This window comes from Salvelinus fontinalis, chromosome 40, assembly GCF_029448725.1.
Source record: "Salvelinus fontinalis isolate EN_2023a chromosome 40, ASM2944872v1, whole genome shotgun sequence".
Taxonomy (NCBI): domain Eukaryota; kingdom Metazoa; phylum Chordata; class Actinopteri; order Salmoniformes; family Salmonidae; genus Salvelinus; species Salvelinus fontinalis.
In genome coordinates this window covers 11,224,475-11,245,021 of record NC_074704.1, presented here as the reverse complement: position 1 = coordinate 11,245,021, position 20,547 = coordinate 11,224,475, and the positions used below count along the sequence as shown (strand labels likewise).

General features: G+C 42.7%; 1 protein-coding gene across 4 annotated transcripts in view; it reads right to left on the bottom strand.

Moving 5' to 3' along the window:
* Nucleotides 1-17,141, bottom strand: part of slc44a2 (solute carrier family 44 member 2) — a 23,308-nt gene extending 6,167 nt beyond the window's left edge. Inside the window, exons 1-15 of one of the 4 annotated variants that reach the window (XM_055907843.1) lie at nt 16,913-17,141; nt 9,271-9,319; nt 9,056-9,129; nt 8,209-8,293; nt 6,637-6,838; nt 6,486-6,546; nt 6,231-6,357; nt 4,485-4,568; nt 3,901-4,013; nt 3,381-3,512; nt 2,564-2,756; nt 2,132-2,216; nt 1,661-1,923; nt 1,330-1,424; nt 1,032-1,135 (exon numbers count right to left, since the gene is read on the bottom strand). In XM_055907843.1, the coding sequence (XP_055763818.1) occupies nt 1,032-1,135; nt 1,330-1,424; nt 1,661-1,923; nt 2,132-2,216; nt 2,564-2,756; nt 3,381-3,512; nt 3,901-4,013; nt 4,485-4,568; nt 6,231-6,357; nt 6,486-6,546; nt 6,637-6,838; nt 8,209-8,293; nt 9,056-9,129; nt 9,271-9,319; nt 16,913-16,955 (1,710 nt within the window). In that variant the 5' untranslated portion in view covers nt 16,956-17,141. Of the gene's footprint in view, nt 1-1,031; nt 1,136-1,329; nt 1,425-1,660; nt 1,924-2,131; nt 2,217-2,563; nt 2,757-3,380; nt 3,513-3,900; nt 4,014-4,484; nt 4,569-6,230; nt 6,358-6,485; nt 6,547-6,636; nt 6,839-8,208; nt 8,294-9,055; nt 9,130-9,270; nt 9,320-10,665; nt 10,873-16,912 lie in introns of those variants that run through there. The other 3 variants (XM_055907841.1, XM_055907844.1, XM_055907842.1) reach the window with 3 other exon arrangements.
* Nucleotides 17,142-20,547: the final 3,406 nt, after the last annotated feature.

Sequence of the window (20,547 nt, the reverse complement as noted above, 5' to 3'; positions counted from 1 at the left end):
TTCACACAGTCTTCAATACACACAGTTCACACAGTCTTCAATACACACAGTTCACACAGTCTTCAATACACACAGTTCACACAGTCTTCAATACACACAGTTCACACTGTCTTCAATACACACAGTTCACACAGTCTTCAATACACACAGTTCACACAGTCTTCAATACACACAGTTCACACAGTCTTCAATACACACAGTTCACACAGTCTTCAATTCACACAGTTCACACAGTCTTCAATTCACACAGTTCACACAGTCTTCAATACACACAGTTCACGCAGTCTTCAATTCACACAGTCTTCAATACACACAGTTCACACAGTCTTCAATACACACAGTTCACACAGTCTTCAATACACACAGTTCACACAGTCTTCAATACACACAGTTCACACAGTCTTCAATACACACAGTTCACACAGTCTTCAATACACACAGTTCACACAGTCTTCAATACACACAGTTCACACAGTCTTCAATACACACAGTTCACACAGTCTTCAATACACACAGTTCACACAGTCTTCAATTCACACAGTTCACACAGTCTTCAATACACACAGTTCACGCAGTCTTCAATTCACACAGTCTTCAATACACAGTTCACACAGTCTTCAATTCACACAGTTCACACAGTCTTCAATACACACAGTTCACACAGTCTTCAATACACACAGTTCACACTGTCTTCAATACACACAGTTCACACTGTCTTCAATTCACACAGTTCACACTGTCTTCAATTCACACAGTTCACACAGTCTTCAATACACACAGTTCACACTGTCTTCAATACACACAGTTCACACTGTCTTCAATTCACACAGTTCACACAGTCTTCAATACACACAGTTCACACTGTCTTCAATACACACAGTTCACACTGTCTTCAATACACACAGTTCACACTGCCTTTAATTCACACAGTTCACACTGCCTTTAATACACACAGTTCACACTGTCTTCAATTCACACAGTCTTTAATACACAGAGAACTTACATTCGCACAGTTAGGTTGATGAACTCACCATGATGTAGGCGTTTCTGTTGACGAACTTGATGAATTTCTCCAGGCACCAGAAGCAGCACTTCAGGCAGCTGAGCAGGAACTTGGCAAAGCGATTCTGGGCAGCTAGTGGGGTACATAACAACAAACAGGAGATAAAGACATCTGTTCCTGTTCATTTAGATAACAACCATCTATTAAAATGCAATAATTAGTAGTGACATTTTTTTGTCCATTTCCCACTGTATGATGTCAATGAGGAAGTATCCCAGTTATTCACGTCTGAGAATGGAACAGGACATGTGAGAACACCACCTCACCTTTCAGCTTCTGGTCCAGGTACTCCAGCAGAACCCTGATGACCTGAACCAGAGACAGGATGAGGGAACCGAAGGCAAGGGAGCCTGTATGGTATCTAGACAGGGGGAAGAAGGTAAAAGATTGTGTCCAAATTATTGGTCTCTCGCTAACTCTCCATTCAACCCTCTTTCTTTCTTTCTTTCACCCTATCACTCACACACTAACTCAGTCACCCCCCCCCCCACCCACGTGCACTGCTTACACACACACACACACACACACACACACACACACACACACACCACACACACATGCATCCAAACCCCCCATCCCACACACTACCCCTCCTACCTGAGGGCTCGACCAAGTGAGGAGCAGATGGGGTTGGCTGGGATGTCGTCAGGCTTCTTGAAGGCCCAGTAGTAGGATGCGAAGGCCCCAGCCAGGGTCACCTGACCCAGCGCCGTCACAAAGTTAGCACACCAGAAGAAGAGGAACACATTGTAGAACTGGAACATGATGAGGTATTTATGGTAGTAGCTCTCGCCTCCGTAGAAGGCAAACAGGCACTCGGCGTCCGGGCACCGGGCTGTGATGTTGGTGGTGTTGAACGTCTGAGGAAAGAGAAGGGAAATCTCTGTGATATTAGCACTTCTGCTGGTATTAAAGGAGTACCCCACTTATATTCAATAAATGAGAAAAAAAAGCCCTTTTTGAACACTATATACAGATAGAATAGAAGGAACATATAAAAGTTTACAAAAAATAAGCCTGATATGTAAACAGGCAGGTATGGAAGAACAGAGACATCTTGTGGCTTACCTCGGGATTGCAGGTGTCTCTGGAGTACTCACACTCAGTGGTGTTGAACACTTTGTACACCTGCTCATTGGAGGTGGACAGGAAGCTGGGAAAGGCAGTCAAGGAGGTTCCATCACTAAGGAAGTAGATACTGAGACATGTCATACAGACGTGACCATTTGCATGGAAACTTTCTTGATACATTTAGTTTCTGCAGCGATGACTTGTGGAGGACTCGTCCCAGTTATTTTCCTTGACGGTCTCACTCTGTCCAGATTTCAATCTGCACGGTTCCCTTCACCATCTACAGCTATCTAGGCTAGCGCTACAACAAAACCTTTAACTAAAAGTCATCTAGTACATTTCACACAATTACAGGGACCGTTACAGGAACACTTCTTTCCCTTGACAGACATGTAAACATGAATAACATGATTGACAGCTGAAGGATACACAGCGGTGATGGCCCAGTAGGCTATGACCAGGGCCAGCAGGGCAAACGTCAACAGAGGGTAGAACAGTGATGACATCACATGGCCAACAGCCCTGCTGGCCTCCTTGATGAGGGCGATGGCGATGAGGACTCTCTTCCTGAGGAAGATGAGCAGCAGGATGACAACCACCTCCACGATGGACAGGATGATCACTGACGGAGGAGCGGAGCGTAGTTAGAGTGTTTGTGTGTGTGTGTCTCAACTTGAGTTGAATGAGTTGATGTGAGAGAGCGAGGGAGAGAGAGAGAGTGGGAGAAAGAGTATAGAGAGGGAGAGATAAGTAGAGAGAGCGAGTGTCATTTCCCCAAATTTGAAATCCTTATTCAAGGTTTCAAAGATCTCTCTGATGAGAATAGCCTGCCTGTCCTGTTGGGGGAGGACGCAGAGAGCTGTGGATTAGCAGCGCACTACATTGCTGCCTGCCATAACATGAGGGGCCGTGTCTGACAGACCAACCAACCTGCACATATGCTTATTGTTATGGTTCAATGTATGGTTATTTTGACCCTTGATTATTGTTGTTACTGTTGTCCTGTTGACTATATTTATTATTATTATTTGAATTATGTTAACATTGTAAATCTCCAAAGTGAGCTTTGGCAATATGTACATTGTCACATCATGCCAATAAAGCAAATTCAAATGAATTGAGAGAGAAAGTGAGAGAGCAGAAGAGGGAAAAAAATAAATAGAGAGGGAGAGCGGAATGGGAGAGAGAGAAAGAGAGACAGAGAAAGAGAGAGAGAGAAAGAGGGAGAATGAGTGCATGTACTCACTGAAAGCCAGCCAGGTCTGTCTGATCTGCAGGTAAACAGAGAAGTCTGTTTGCAGTCCCAGATCACGGATAGTGACGTCAGAACCCGGCTCTCCCCTCAGGTTGCGGTACTCCATGGCACAATGGAAGATCCCTAAACATTTTAAAGGTAAGAGCCAGCGAAATGACGTTGCACGAGCAGCACTGCAGATATTGCGATGAGCAAGATGAAATACTTCGCTCTCACACAGTAACACACAGTATCTGTACATGTGTACAGGGTTTTCTTCACTCCGTTACAGCCTTGTAGCCATGGGACCAAATCAGCTGAGAAGTTTAGCCTTGCACTTCAACGGAAATTGACCGACTATGCAGTTTACTTAGTGCACTTATGTCATATCACTGAGCCTACCTCTAACATTTCTTAATGGCTAACTTAATAATGCACAATGTTGATTTTACTATTTTTAATGGTACTTTAAATAAGTAAAACAACAGTATGTTTTCAGTTAGATCGGTTTCAGTAAAGGGGAATATAATACCATAACCGATGACCAGTATCACCATGACGATCATGACCCAGATCATGATCCCGGCTAGGTAGCGCAGGAGGACGATGAAGATGAGACTGACCACCATGGCTATCACCAGACCACTGGAGGAGAGACAGGAAACAACATTCACATTCACAGAACTTTATTAAGATGAGACTGACCCCCCCCCCCCCCCCTTCCCCACTATCACCAGACCACTGGAGGAGAGACAGGAACAACAAAGTTCTGTGAATTTGAATGTTATTATCAGTATTCCTCCAGTGGTCTGGTGATAGTGGCGCGTGGGGGGGGGGGGGGGGGGGGGTTAGTCTCATCTTAATAAAGTTATGTGAATGTTAAGATGAGACTGACCCCCCCCCCCCCACACCACTATCACCAGACCACTGGAGGAATACTGATAATAACATTCAAATTCACAGAACTTTGTTGTTCCTGTGAGGGAACACTTATCTCTATGGGGAAATGTTGGCTCAGCAATACATTATTGGGATAATACGGGTAACTGGCCTATAGTGTGCAACTTTCTTTATTGTCTTGTGTCATGAGTGTGTTTACCACAGAGAGACACTCACATCAGTATCCAGTACCAGGACACAGTGTAGTCCTCAAAGATCCTCATGGCTACCTGGCGAGCCTCAACAACCACATTGGACTTCCTGTAAGAACAACAAGTCCACTTAACACTTTGCTAACAATTGACAGATAGACAGGCGGGCGGACAGACAGACAGATTGATAGGTAGGTTGATTGATTGATTAATTCATACAGTACCAGTCAAAAGTTTGGACCCTCTTCTCATTCAAGGGTTTTTCTTTGTTTTGACTTTTTTCTACATTGCAGAATAATAGTGAAGACATCAAAACTATGAAATAACACATATGGAATCATGTAGTAACCAAAAAAGTGTTTTCAAAGTAGCTACACTTTGCCTTGATGACAGCTTTGCACACTCTTGGCATTCTCTCAACCAGCTTCATGAGGTAGTCACCTGGAATGTATTTCAATGAATAGGTGTGCCAAGTTAAAAGTTAATTTGTGGAATTTCTTTCCTTCTTTATGCATTTGAACCAATCAGTTGTGTTGTGACAAGATAGGGGCCGTATACAGAAGACCAAATCCATATTATGGCAAGAACAGCAGTAAATAAGCAAAGTGAAACGACAGTCCATCATTACTTTAAGACATGAAGGTCAGTCAATCAGGAACATTTCAAGAACTTTGAACGTTTCTTCAAGTGTAAAAAATCATCAAGCGCTATGATGAAACTGGCTCTCATGAGGACCGCCACAAGAAAGGAAGACTCAGTTACCTCTGCTGCAGAGGATAAGTTCATTAGAGTTAACTGCACCTCAGATTGCAGCCCAAATAAATGCTTCACAGAGTTCAAGTAACAGACACATCTTAACATCAACTGTTCAGAGGAGACTGTGTGAATTAGGTCTTCATGGTCAAATTGCTGCAAAGAAACCACTACTAAAAGACACCAATAATAAGAAAAGACTTGCTTGGGCAGAAAAACACAAGCAATGGACATTAGACCAGTGGAAATCTCTCCTTTGGTCTGATGAGTCCAATTTTGAGGTTTTTGGTTCCAACCTCTGTGTCTTTGTGAGACGCAGAGTAGGTGAACGAATGATTTCCGCATGTGTGGTTCCCACTGTGAAGCATGGAGGAGGAGGTGTGATGTTGTGGGGGTGCTTTGCTGGTGTCACTATCAGTGATTTATTTAGAATTCAAGGCACACTTATCCAGCATGGCTACCATAGCATTCTGCAGCGATTCACCATCCCATCTGATTTGCACTTAGTGGGACTATCGTTTGTTTTTCAACAGGACAATGACCCAATACACCTCTAGGCTGTGTAAGGGCTATTTGATCGAGGAGAGTGATGGAGTGCTGCATTAGATGACCTGGCCTCCACAATCACCAGACCTAAACCCAATTGAGATGGTTTGGGATGAGTAGGACCGCAGAGTGAAGTAAAAGCAGCCAACAAATGCTCAGCATATGTGGGAACTCCTTCAAGACTGTTGGAAAAGCATTGCAGGTGAACCTGGTTAAGAGAATGCCAAGAGTGCGCAAAGATGTCTTCAAGTCAAAGGGTGGCTACTTTGAAGAATCTAATTTGTTTAACACTTTTTTGTTTACTACATGATTCCTTATGTGTTATTTCATAGTTTTGATGTCTTCACTATTACTCTACAATGTAGAAAATAGTAAAAAAAAAATACAAAAAAACTTGAATGAGTAGGTGTGTCCAAACTTTTGACTGGTACTGTATATTGACGGTGTTTCAGGTTGAGGCATGAGGACTCACTTTGAAGCGTCCAGAAAATCCGTGGCGTTCACCTTCTCTCCCTCCCCGTTGTCAAAAATAGTCTCGTTGCCAACAACAACCACACCACCTTTCATGGTACTGAGAGCTGGAAGGCACCGACGAGTGACTGGAGGGAGAGGAGAGAGAGTGGAGATCAAGAATCACTAGCTGTGTGGTTACTAAACATTTACTAAGTCTTTATAAAAACACACACACACACACACAGTGCATGCTATGGCTCGTGAGAAGACTTACATGGTTTGCTGGACATGAGCATGGAAGGACACAGGCCATCCCTCAGGATCTCGGGAGCACTCTGCGAAACACAACAAAATCACCCTTAGTTACACATTATTTCCCTAACTACCTACTTTGCCGCTGCAAATGTATCTCCTCTGTCACCCACCATTTTGGAGAAGTCCACTCCTTCCTTGCAGAACTGCTTGTAATACTCCTGCTCTCCTTTGTTCAGGTAGGCTTTCAGCAACGTCATGTGTTTGGTAGGACAGCTTTCCACACATAACTGAGTGGTGGGGCACTGGAACTCCAGCAGGGTCAGGGGACTGGCACACTTCAGGATGTTGAAGTAGAACAGGAGAGGTTTCTTCCTGTTAGAGACAGTTACAGTTGAAGTCGGAAGTTTACATACACCTTAGCCAAACACATTTAAAATCCGTTTTTCACAATTCCTAACATTTAATCCCAGTAACAATTCCCTGTCTTAGGTCAGTTAGGATCACCACTTTATTTTAAGAATGTGAAATGTCAGAATAGTAGTAGAGAGAATGATTTATTTCAGCTTTTATTTCTTTCATCACATTCCCAATGGGTCAGAACTTTACATAAACAATTTAAAACCAAATGCTAATTGAGTTTAACTTGGGTCAAACATTTCAGGTAGCCTTCCACAAGCTTCCCACAATAACTTGGGTGTATTTTGGCCCATTCCTCCAGACAGAGCTGGTGTAACTGAGTCAGGTTTGTAGGCTTCCTTGCTCGCACACGATTTTTCAGTTCTGCCCGCAACTTTTCTATGGGATTGAGGTCAGGGCTTTGTGATGGCCACTCCAATACCTTCACTTTGTTGTCCTTATGCCATTTTGCCACAACTTTGGAAGAATGCTTGGGGTCATTGTCCATTTGGAAGACCCATTTGCGACCAAGCTTGAACTTCCTGACTGATGTCTTGAGATGTTGTGTCAATATATCCACATCATTTTTCTCCCTCATGATGCCATCTATTTTGTTAAGTGCACCAGTCCCTCCTGCAGCAAAGCACCCACACCACATGGTTCTGCCACCCCCGTGCTTCACGGTTGGGATGGTGTTCTTCGGCTTGCAAGCGTCCCCCTTTGTTCTCCAAACATAACGATGGTCATTATGGCCAAACAGTTCCATTTTTGTTTCATCACACCAGAGGATATTTCTCCAAAAGGTATGATCTTTGTCCCCATGTGCAGTTGCAAACCGTAGTCTGGCTTTTTTATGGAGCTTTTGGAGCAGTGGCTTCTTCCTTGCTGACCTTTCAGGTTATGTCGACATAGGACTCGTTTTACTGTGGATATAGATACTTTTGTACCTGTTTCCTCCAGCATCTTCGCAAGGTCCTTTGCTGTTGTTCTGGGATTGATTTGCACTTTTCGCACCAAAGTACGTTCATCTCTAGGAGACAGAACGCGTCTCCTTCCTGAGCGGTATGGCGGCTGCGTGGCCCCATGGTGTTTATACTTGCATACTATTGTTTGTACAGATGAACGTGGTACCTTCAGGCGTTAGGAAATTGCTCCTAAGGATGAACCAGACTTGTGAAGGTCTACAATTTCTTTTCTGAGGTCTTGGCTGATACCACAAAAGACATTAACAGAAAGAAACAGATAATATCTTGACATGTGAATGGACAAGAGGAATTCTAAAGGATCAGTATTGAAGAGAGATGTTCAAAGGCAGAATAAATAGGGGGGTAATGGAAGGGGCTTACTCCAGGGGGGTCCCGGCCTGGCCACAGAACTGTCCTCTGCTGTCAGTCGGGTAGATAACCTTCCTGGGGTCCCCCTGGGACCAGGCTGGAGTAGGAGGAAGTACAACAACACTGTAGTTCAGATACTGTCCAGTTATCATAATGACACACAATGGAATAGAATCACTTCAAATAGAATAGAATATCACTTTACTGTGTCTTGTTAGGGCCTTGTGTTTCGGTTAATCATGTCACATGACCTGGATTTTAAACTTTATTTAAAGCTTTTTCATCAAATTGTCCCCTTTTCTTTTTATGTCCGTCGGTGTCACGAACAACGTCGGGAGAAGGAGAGGAGGACCAAGGTGCAGCGTGGTAAGTGTTCATTATTTTAATTAAACAACTGAACACTCAACAAAACAACAAACACGACAAACGACCAGTCCTGTAAGGTGAACACACAAAACAGAAAACAACCACCCACAAACACAGGTGGGAACAGGCTACCTAAGTATGGTTCTCAATCAGAGACAACGATAAACAGCTGCCTCTGATTGAGAACCATACCAGGCCAAACACATAGAAATACAAAACAAGGATGACATAGAACACCAGACATAGAATGCCCACCCAAACTCACGCCCTGACCAACCAAAATAGAGACATAAAAAGGACCTCTACGGTCAGGGCGTGACAGTCGGCCCAGCACCATCCTCAGACAATTGCTTACATTTTTGGTCCAATTACCATTTCTGGAAAAGGCTTAAAATAAAAGCTAAAATACAGGTCATGTGACATGATTAACCAAAACACAGGGCCCTAGAACCGATGTAATGGCCAGTAATAGTGTAGTTGTGGAGACACTGACCCAGGATCCCCACAGCAAAGTATCCCAGTATGGCCAAGATGAAGAGAATACAGCAGAACACATCTGTGCAGCCCCTGGCAACCACAGGAGCAGAGAGGGAGAGAGAGAGAGATGGTTTGACTGCTACTTTTTTACGTTGAGCTTTATTGAGCTTTGCTATGTGAGTAATTGGTAGAGTGAGGATTGGCTGTCAAAGCTGATAATGAGATGATTACCTGTTGTGGATGGGTCCTTTGAAGGTAGGGTCAAACTTCCGTGCTTCACCTGTGAAAAAGCAAAGAGTTTAATATTTTTCTTTACATTTATACACAGATATGTGTGTGTGTGTGTGTGTGTGTGTTTATATCTGTGTATCAGTATATCTGTATGTGTGTGTACACATTAACAAAGCTGAGACGTATTTTCCATAACAAAAGGATTCTCCCGCAAGACTGACATGCCTAGCAACCCACAAAATGGCTCCCCGGTGACTCAGAGCTCCCGGTGGACATTCTTAGGCGCCATAGTAACGCTATGGTAACACCTCAGAGACTAGGCAGGCGCCACATCAGACAGCACATCTACTCCATTCACCATAGTCTGGTAGCAGAGCAAGACAATGATAATGTTGTGTATACAGTCTGAATGGTCCTGATACAATGTATCTACATCTACATCTAGAAACCAACACAAAAAGCCCAATCATCCAATAACATGTTTAGTTCCAGAGGGACTTATCCAGAGTGACTTACAGTACTGAGTGCATACACTGTCGTTCTTTCCCCCCCGTGGGAATCAAACCCACAACCCTGGCATTGCCAACGCCATGCTCTACTAAATGAGCTACACAGTTCCACAATACGCAAATGATGTGGGGCAACATTGTATTTCCTGTTTTGCATCTAAGATTTTGACCCTTATCCTGTTATGACATATGGCCATGTGTCTTGCTAATGAACGTGTCACATTATTTTCTGAAAATAGAGCACAGTGTGACTGAGATTCGGCTTCTTGTGGACACAGTGTGACTGTTGCGGCTTCTTGTGGACATGATATACTGTTCTGTCAACGTGAGATATAACGGTGAGTCAGGCTTTCCATCCTGCTCAACAAAAAAATAGGAAACACCCCTTTTCTTCAGATGGCAGAACAATTAGTTTGACTGTACAGTATTTAAGAACATTATTGTATGAGTGTGGGAAATCCCATTGTACACAACGGCTGCAACGTGATGAAACACTGTAGCCTACACTCCTAGAAAAAAGGGTTCCAAAAGGGTTCTTAAGCTGTCCCCATAGGAGAACCCTTTTTTGTTTCCAGGTAGAACCCTTTTTGGTTCTAAGAGTGTACACTATTTCACTGTGTCATCAGATCACGCACGTTGCAACCATCGAACACCCAGTGTCCCATAGAATAAACCATATTGGTTTATAAACACAAGTGAGTTGCCTCAATCTCGACCACATTCATTTACTGTCTTTAATTACAGTCCATAATGTTCAGCTCAAAACATAAACAACGTCACAGACAACAACTGAAAGGGCTACTCCCATCATGCCCTCAGTGAGAAGTGAAAGAAACAACAGACACAACAAAAACCGTTACACCGCTGTCCTGAATATTTACAATACCTTTATTCTTTGCCATTCTCACTCCTCAGTCACTCCTTCTCTGTCTTTTTCATCAACAGGTTTGCCTGTATTCATGTGTTGTGTTGCCTATATTTCTTTCAGTACACTTTTACTGCGTTAAGTGTGTCTCGACTCTAGACCACCACCTTAGACCTCACTTCCTTCTTCCTGTGTATTGCAACATAAAGAACGAGTCAAATCTTGTATCTCGCTGAGTTCTGCCTTCCTTTAACGTTACGCTCCCTCCTTTCCCTCGCTCTCTTCATTTCTCCCTCTCTTTGCCTCTTTTACTGGGCTCTTATCATGGGAATGGGTGGCACACAGGAGGGTTGGAGAGGAGAGAGAGAGGTAACAGTGTTTTTCTTTTCCCTCGACGCCATTACTTAACCTTTATCACTCCTAAAATAACTTTGGTGAGTTCACCCTAATAGAGTGGATTTTAAAAGCTATACAGGACTTGCATCTATCCTAATATAGATGGGTGTGGATGCAAAAGTCAGGGTGACTAGAAACGAAGCTAAACATCTATCACTCTCATGTAGGTCAAGTATGTAGACACTGATATAAAATGATAATTCGTAAAACTCAACTGCAGTTCCCTTCCTATTCAGGGGATAGCAACAGGCTATGCACCTAACTGGGTCGACTGCAAACACACAGTATGTGGTGCACTGTGCATGACTTAGTTAGGTCTAGTGGTTCATACAAAATGTTCCTTCAAATAACATATACAACCTTATATCTGTAAAAAAGCCTACAGGAAGAGGATCCTTCATACGATTCGGCAGTTCTCTCGCTAGCCAGCGATGATGGGACTTGATGGGACTTCTCTGAACTTTCTAACTTTTTGTTTCAAAGTTAAGACGTATTTTTTAACTTTTCAGTCCTGATTGCCTTCACAACCGTGCTGAAAGTATCTATAACTAGACTACATATGATTTACAAACAATTGACTAACTATCAAATATATGATCTATAAGTCTATATAGTCTATAAATGAGTTTTCAACAAAACCCTGGCAATGTTTGTAGTCTACCCAGCATTTTCTTTTGTACTATATTGTATTTTAATGTGTATTTTATATTGCATTAGACAGGGCGCATTTGGAAAAGAGAGCTCTCAATATGTCTTCCCAGTCTAAATAACGGTTCAATCAAAAATGAAAATGCAGCCTGCATAGACCACCATACATATCTGAGACAGACTGTGTCTGTTCTGGAAGGATTATACGCCCTCCTACATATTCTCCCTGGTCTGGCCATGACACCTTCCCGCCTTCCAACCTCCAAGGCCATGTGATAGACAGACAGCATGGTATAGACAATACTGGCTAGTGTGTATCGACAGATTTCAGTCTGACAATGGGACCTAGAGTGGGAGTAGACAATGACGTAAGCAATAGATTTCAAACAGATCTGGGGCCAGGCTAGCAGAAGTTTTTTATCCAAAACAACCAGTTTAGTGAGTCCTTTCACTATGTGACCCCAAGGGGAATCGAACCCACGACCCTGACGTTGCTGGTCGCAATGCCCTTACCAGCTGAGCCACACAGTGCTGTCATGATGCACATGTTCCACTTCCAGACCCAGTGGGACTATTGAATGTCCACTATCTAGACACTCTTAATGGGGTTGTGGTCTAGTGATCTAATGGTTTAGTGTCTGCTGGTCTGTTGTGGTCTAGCACACAGAGACAGGCCATTACTGCCATGGCTGGATGGTTATCATAACAGTAGCTGCAGATAGGTGGTGGAGAAACAAGCCTCTCGTTCCAATGTTATTCAAAAAACATGGCATTTGAATGTCGATATGAATCTTGTATATTGATGAGTTATTACTAATTCCATGTGTCTGTACAGGAATAGGTTGGAAGGACTTCGCTAATAACACAGGCTACTATAGTGGCAGGTAGCCTAGTGGCTAAATTGTTGGGCCAGTATCAAAAGGTCACTGGTTCTAATACCTGAGCAGACAAGGTGAAAAATATGTCGATGTGCCCTTGAGCAATGCACTTACACCTACTTTGCTCCAGGGGTGCTGTACTACTATGGCTGACCCTGTAAAACAACCCACTTCATTGCACCTATCTGGTGTAGGTGACAATTCAACAACAGTACATCATATTGATGTGTATATGGAATAGGTCATGGTGTAGTTTATACTGCACAACTCAACTGCTTCCAGAGTAAACTCTTCTTTGGCAGTAGCCTGAGAGAAACCATCAGATATTCCTGAGACTGAAGGGGGGTGGGGGGGGGGGCGTGTCCAATTCCCTTTTCTGAAGTGTCTAAACTTGCCACTGGTTGCCAAATAAATCCAGCCCAAATCCTGCCTGCCGCTCCCCTCTCATTCCCCTACATGGCTCACTACGATCACACTAAGCAATTCTGTTCAACAGTTTGGCTGTGACCTGACAGCCAGAGACAGCATGACAAAGGATCATTGTGAAACAACACACTCACTCATATGCTCTGTGTGTGTGTGTGTGTGTGTGTGTGTGTGTGTGTGTGTGTGTGTGTGTGTGTGTGTGTGTGTGTGTGTGTGTGTGTGTGTGTGTGTGTGTGTGTGTGCCACTTGAGTTCATGAGTTGACTCAGTGCCCCTAGAATCAGTGTGTTGAGTGGGTACATCAGACACTCAGCAGTGGGCCTGTGCATGCTGCTACCGGCTGGTGCTTTAGACTAGACAAGACATCCAGCCGGCACACTAGCCCACTCATACACAGTCAGAGGATATTTATATAGACAGACAACATGGCAGGAAACTAGCCTCGTCCCCGGGCTGTTTGCTGTCTCCAGGTTGTTGGCAAAACAGCACAATGATACCAGGGCCTGTATGTGTCTCAGAGTAGTGCTGATCTAGGATCAGTTTCAATACTCCTACTCCTAGATCAGCACTCCTACCTCCTAGATCAGCACTCCTACCTCCTAGATCAGCACTCCTACCTCCTAGATCAGCACTCCTACCTCCTAGATCAGCACTCCTACCTCCTAGATCAGCACTCCTACCTCCTAGATCAGCACTCCTACCTCCTAGATCAGCACTCCTACCTCCTAGATCAGCACTCCTACCTCCTAGATCAGCACTCCTACCTCCTAGATCAGCACTCCTACCTCCTAGATCAGCACTCCTACCTCCTAGATCAGCACTCCTACCTCCTAGATCAGCACTCCTTCTCCTAGATCAGCACTCCTACCTCCTAGATCAACACTCCTCCCTCCTAGATCAGCACTCCTACCTCCTAGATCAGCACTCCTCCCTCCTAGATCAGCACTCCTCCCTCCTAGATCAGCACTCCTCCCTCCTAGATCAGCACTCCTCCCTCCTAGATCAGCACTCCTTCCTCCTAGATCAGCACTCCTACCTCCTAGATCAGCACTCCTACCTCCTAGATCAGCACTCCTACCTCCTAGATCAGCACTCCTACCTCCTAGATCAGCACTCCTACCTCCTAGATCAGCACTCATCCTCCTCCTAGATCAGCACTCCTACCTCCTAGATCAGCACTCCTACCTCCTAGATCAGCACTCCTACCTCCTAGATCAGCACTCCTACCTCCTAGATCAGCACTCCTACCTCCTAGATCAGCACTCCTACCTCCTAGATCAGCACTCCTACCTCCTAGATCAGCACTCCTACCTCCTAGATCAGCACTCCTACCTCCTAGATCAGCACTCCTACCTCAGCACTCCTACCTCCTAGATCAGCACTCCTACCTCCTAGATCAGCACTCCTACCTCCTAGATCAGCACTCCTACCTCCTAGATCAGCACTCATCCTACCTCCTAGATCAGCACTCATCCTACCTCCTAGATCAGCACTCATCCTACCTCCTAGATCAGCACTCATCCTACCTCCTAGATCAGCACTCATCCTACCTCCTAGATCAGCACTCATCCTACCTCCTAGATCAGCACTCATCCTACCTCCTAGATCAGCACTCATCCTACCTCCTAGATCAGCACTCATCCTACCTCCTAGATCAGCACTCATCCTACCTCCTAGATCAGCACTCCTACCTCCTAGATCAGCACTCCTACCTCCTAGATCAACACTCCTACCTCCTAGATCAACACTCCTACCTCCTAGATCAACACTCCTACCTCCTAGATCAACACTCCTACCTCCTAGATCAACACTCCTACCTCCTAGATCAACACTCCTACCTCCTAGATCAACACTCCTACTCTGAGACACTTTATGAATAGAGGCCCTGGCTAACAGAAAGCTTGGATCCGGGCTTTTACTCTCTATAGGTACCTGAAACATTGGTTTAAAGGCCTTCCGTTCAGTTTATGACCTTTCTGGCTGATGTGTGATGTGGGGGCAGGGAGCTGACTGAGGACTAGGCCTGTTTACATGGCAACAGGAAAGTCACAAGGATACTGTACTGACATCAGTAGATAAACCATGGAGCAGGGATCATCAACTAGATTGAGGACAATTTTTTCTTGAGCGGATGGTCGGTGGGCCGGAACATCGTTACAAATAATTTGTAGACTGCAAATGGACTGCAAGAAGCCCAAACAGATCATAACATAATAATTTCAAACCTTGCTTACATTTGTATACGATCATGTATCTCTATTATGTGTGGGAATACTTTGGGACAGATTTCCAAAATTAAAATCACTTGGAGCTGATTTTCTGATGTTTTTACAGTCTTATGTCCACCAATAAAAATTCCAACAAAAAATGATGATTATTCAAATACATGTTTGTTTGGCTCAGATAACTTGGGGGGCCAAATAAAATCACCTGCCAGTTGGGGAACCCTGGCATAGAGAATGTGCCTATAAGTCAACTATTGTCCGTCTCTCACTCCCTTTCTTACAAACTAGTCATACTGAATGGATATCAGTGAATCCAATTTAATAGGACTTAGATTACATTGGAATTTATGACTGTAAGTCGCTTTGGATACAATTGTCGGTTAAATGGCATATATATTATACATATTATTACAAACCTAGGCCTCTATCTTCATCATAATATGACTAGGGTGGGGCCTAAATGCTGAATTACCGACAACGTATTGTAAGCCTGCTATGTTGGTAATCAGTTGAGGTTTGAAGTGCAGGTCTATTCCAACGTGTGATGACATTGACTGGAGGGATTAAGGATAAACAGGACGGAGGACCTCGATGACTCAACAGATCTTCTGAACAACAACTCAACCCAAAGTCCAACCACCATTTGGAAGTGCAACTGCAGCGAAGGACAGGCTGCCTATCAGTCTACCTCTTGAGAGACATGTGACATGCCACGCAATGAGTGACGTTTTAGAAAGTCGTTATGGCAAAACTGAAATAAATCAGTGTTAATGATGCACTATAGCTGAGGACCAATTATTTCCGCTGCGGTGGTGTGTGTGTGTGTGAGTAATAACCATATGGCATTCTAGATAGCACAACATGGGTGTTGTCACACAAACAACTTCTGTGAGAGAGCAGACTGAGCATTTTTAAATTGTACCTTTATTTAACTAGGCAAGTCGGTTAAGAACAAATTCTTATTTACAATGACAGCCTACCAGGGAACAGTGGGTTAACTGCTTGTTCAGGGGTAAAACAACAGATGTGTACCTTGTGAGCTCGGGGATTTGATCCAGCAACCTTTCAGGTCTAACACTCTAACCACTAGGCCGCCCAAGCTGTCAACACTCATTCATTGTACTGATTATTCTGTTATAGAAATGAATTGGTAATGAATTATACATTGCCTACAAGGCAACATTTGACTAATAGCTTTGTCTAATATACTTGTTCAAGTCAAGTGGACAAAGGCTGTAGAATAGACTATCCGACTTTGCTATCTGATTCTTCTGATTCCAATTAGTGGGAACAATGGACCATGTGGGAGACATATAGGCCTAGGCCATAGGGGGTTATTCATTTCCATATGATCAGTGTACATAATAGGGCAACAATGAATATCACTTAGTCCTTAAATTGAACATAAACAACGCATCGCTAGATAGATGTAGGCTGGAGCAGCACAGCTGCAAGCCTTTGATAAAAGCAGGTTTGATTCTTTGTAAAGGGTATTTTTAAATGGGAAACGTAAACTATTATTCTGCACGCTGATTAGGATGATGTTGTTGCGATGTAAATCTGTTTGGGAGTGGGACACACGCGGCCGGTCCCCACCCATCATTCACGAGTCATTGTTTCCATTTTTTTCCACCCACACCCCTTTTTTCAAAAATAACGGTGCGAACAGAATGCGAAGAAAGGGAACATTTCTTACCATATTTCGAGTCCGGAGTCGGATTCTTCTCGTTTGGCTCCATGGTTGAATACTTGGGTGTTCTCGCTGCGAGCTGCTGATCAAACTTTGGACAGTTACCATGGAAATGTCGAAGAAAAAAAACATCAATAACACAGTGAGCGATTCCCTATTCGCCGTCAAAACCTAAATACTGTGGCAAGACCATACCAAATCATGATACATTCCATACCACGAGAGAGAGAGAGAGAGACAGTGGCCAATCAGATATAAAAACTAACAACTGACAGCTTGCTCGGCCAATTAAATAGCCCTGAAGGCCGGACCAAAACTATTTATTTCTCGCTGCCACTTCAAAGGAATGTGAAGAGGGGTTGTGCTGCCAGACACTATGAATAGCCTATTTTAATTTAAAAATCATTAGGCAAAATTATTCTTTACAACATGCAAATAAAATGTAGAGACTAAGTAATTTAAACTTAAAGGAAATCTCTCACAGCTTTGAGTGGAATAGTTTGGAGATCACTTGGAAATTGGATTGGAAATTCACTTGAGATTCACTTGAGATCAACAAAATCGAAAAGAATGCAAACAGTAAAAAAGGTGTATGCAGTGAAGAGAGGAAGAAAGAGAGCACTTGTGTTAAAATAACAGAGTTGGAGAGAGAGCGAGAGAGAGAGAGAGAGAGAGAGAGAGATATAAGGCGGTCTGAGGCTTTTAGCCTAAAGAGCAGGAACCCAGACTTCACCAAAAATATCAGAAATTTTGGCATTGTCATCCTGCAAGAAACATGGTATAAAGGAGATGGACCTACTGGTTGGCCTCTAGGTGTTACACGGGGAAGAGACTCAGGGGGTATGCTAATTTGGTATAGATCTTACTTAACCCACTCCAGTGAATTAATCAGGATTAATTTGGGGCGGCAGGTAGCCTAGTGGTTAGAGCATTGGGCCAGTAACCGAAAGTTTGCCAGATCGAATCCCCGAGCTCACAAGGTAAAAATCTGTAGTTCTGCCCCTGAAGAAGGCAGAACTACACTGTTCCAAGGTGGATAAAAGGCAATCCGTAATTTTGATGAAGACATTAATGAGCGAGCTAGGACGGACCTAGTCAATATAACAATTTTTGAAGCACTTTTGAAATGTACAGCGACAGAATTCAGAACATGGGCCATTCTTACAGTGTTCTCCCTGTACTCCAAGTCAGAGAGAGAGAGAGAGAGGACAGGCTATGTGCCCACTGCCCACAAAATGAGGTGGAAACTAAGCTGCACTTCCTAACCTTCCAAATGAATGACCACATTAGAGATACATATTTCCCACAGATCACACAGACCCACAAAGAATTTGAAAACAATCAAACATTGATAAACTCCCATATTTGATAGGTGAAATACCGCAGTGTGCATTCATAGCAGCACGATTTGTGGCCCGTTGCCTTGGGAAAAGGGCAACCAGTGGAGCACAAACAACATTGTAAATACCACCAATTTCATATTTATCTTCCCCTACTATTCGTACTACAATTATTTAGCACATTGCTAAAACACTGTACATAGCTGATAATATAACACTGGAAATGTCTTTACCTTTTTTGAAACCTTTTTCAGTGCAATATTTACTGTTAAATTCAAATCGTTTTTTGTTGATGTTGTTTTGTATCTTCTCACTTTTGTTTATTGTTTATTTCACTTGTTTTGGCAATGTAAACACATGTTTCCCATGCCAATAAAGCCCCTTTCAATTGAATTAAGAGAGAGAGAGATCCTGCATCAGCAACCGTGTAGGCCGGGTGACATAGCAAATAGAGGCTATTGTGGTCAGCCCTGATACCCTATCCTTGCTTTCAGGGGTGTCATGTGGATGAACTATGCCAAGATTCGTCTAACATAACATGAATAATGAATGAGGTTACGCTTCTTATATTTAGTTTCCTGGCCTTTGAATGCTTGGAAGTAATCATGTTTGCCTAATTAATCATTTCTGCATAATGCATTTTATGTTGTTGTTAATTTGCATTGACAACTGTAATCATTATACACACATTTCATTCAGCAAACTGATCTATTCAAAGTATCGTGTTGAGCTATTTACTTTTTCTATATGAAAATATCCCAACCACACATGTTGTTCACCAAACAAACAAATTTAGGCTTATCTCATTCAATTCTGATTAATGCCACATAGCCTAATATCAGTGGCGTAAAATACTTAAGTAAAAATACTTTAAAGTACTACTTAAATCGTTTTGTGGGTATCTGTACTTTACTATTTATATTTTGGACAACTTTTACTTTTACTTCACTACATTCCTAAAGAAAAGTATATAATTTTTACTCCATACATTTTCCCTGGCACCCAAAAGTACTCTTTACATTTGGAATGCTTAGCAGGACAGGAAAATTGTTAAATTGTTAAATTCACACACTTATCAAGAGAACATCCCAGGTCATCCCTACTGCCTATTATCTGGAGGACTCTTTAAACACAAATGCTTTGTTTGTAAATTATTGCCTAAGTGTTCGAGTGTTCCCCTGGCTATCCATAAATTTAAAAAACAAGAACATTGTGCTGTCTGGTTTGCTTAATGTAGGGAATTTGAAACGATTCATACTTTTACTTTTATTTTTGATACATATATTTTTGCAATTACATGTATTTTGATACTTAAGTATATTTATAACCAAATACTTTTAGACTTTACTCAAGTAGTATTTTACTGGGTGACTTTCACTTTTACTTGAGTAATTTTCTATTAAAGATATCATTACTTTTACTCAAGTATGACAATTGTGTACTTTTCCCACCACTACCTAATATAAAGCCTACATTTCACTTCTCAATGTTTAATTGAAAACGTTCAACAAATATGTTTTTTGTTTTGTTTTTTAACAAATATGTGTATGGTTATGGTAAATAAACACTATAATTGCATAATACTTTTAATACTACACTCCTATACAATTGTGGTCTCATCGGGCTTGGTTTAAGATACAGTATTTGAACCTAGTCTTCAGAAGCACATGGCCATTTGCCACCTGGGCCTATTTTTTACAATCTAGTGGTGCATTCAAGACAACTGGGAACTCAGAAATATACGAGATCAAATTATGACGTCAGTGATCTTCAAGTCGGAAAGTCGGCCCTCTAGACCCAAGTTCCCGAGTTGGTATTCCGCGTTGGATGACCGTCCAAAATAATATTTCCCAGTCGGATCTCGTTTTTTCCGAGTTTCCAGTTGTCTTGACCACACTGAAGTCGGAGATTTCCGAGTTCCCAGTTGTTTGAATGCGGCATATGACGAACATATTTAACGATTTGGCAAATCAAAAAATTCCGAGTTCCTAGTTCCGACTAGCATTTGAACGCAGCATTTATATACTCACAGCCAAGGAGATGGAATGGAATGATGGAAGTGTGCCAACGCCCACGACATGCCCTCGGCCAGATGACTATACATTAGCGCCATTTTGAGTGTGGCATTCTTCACTTTTGGAAAAAGGTCCAAAAAGAAAAATCAATGACAAAAAGTATTTAAACCCACACATAACTTTATGAATCATTACACTCTAAATAGTTTTATAATGCAAATATATATGCATTTGTTTTTATGCTTTAATTCAAGGTTAACAAAATCAAAGTTTCATAACGAACTCT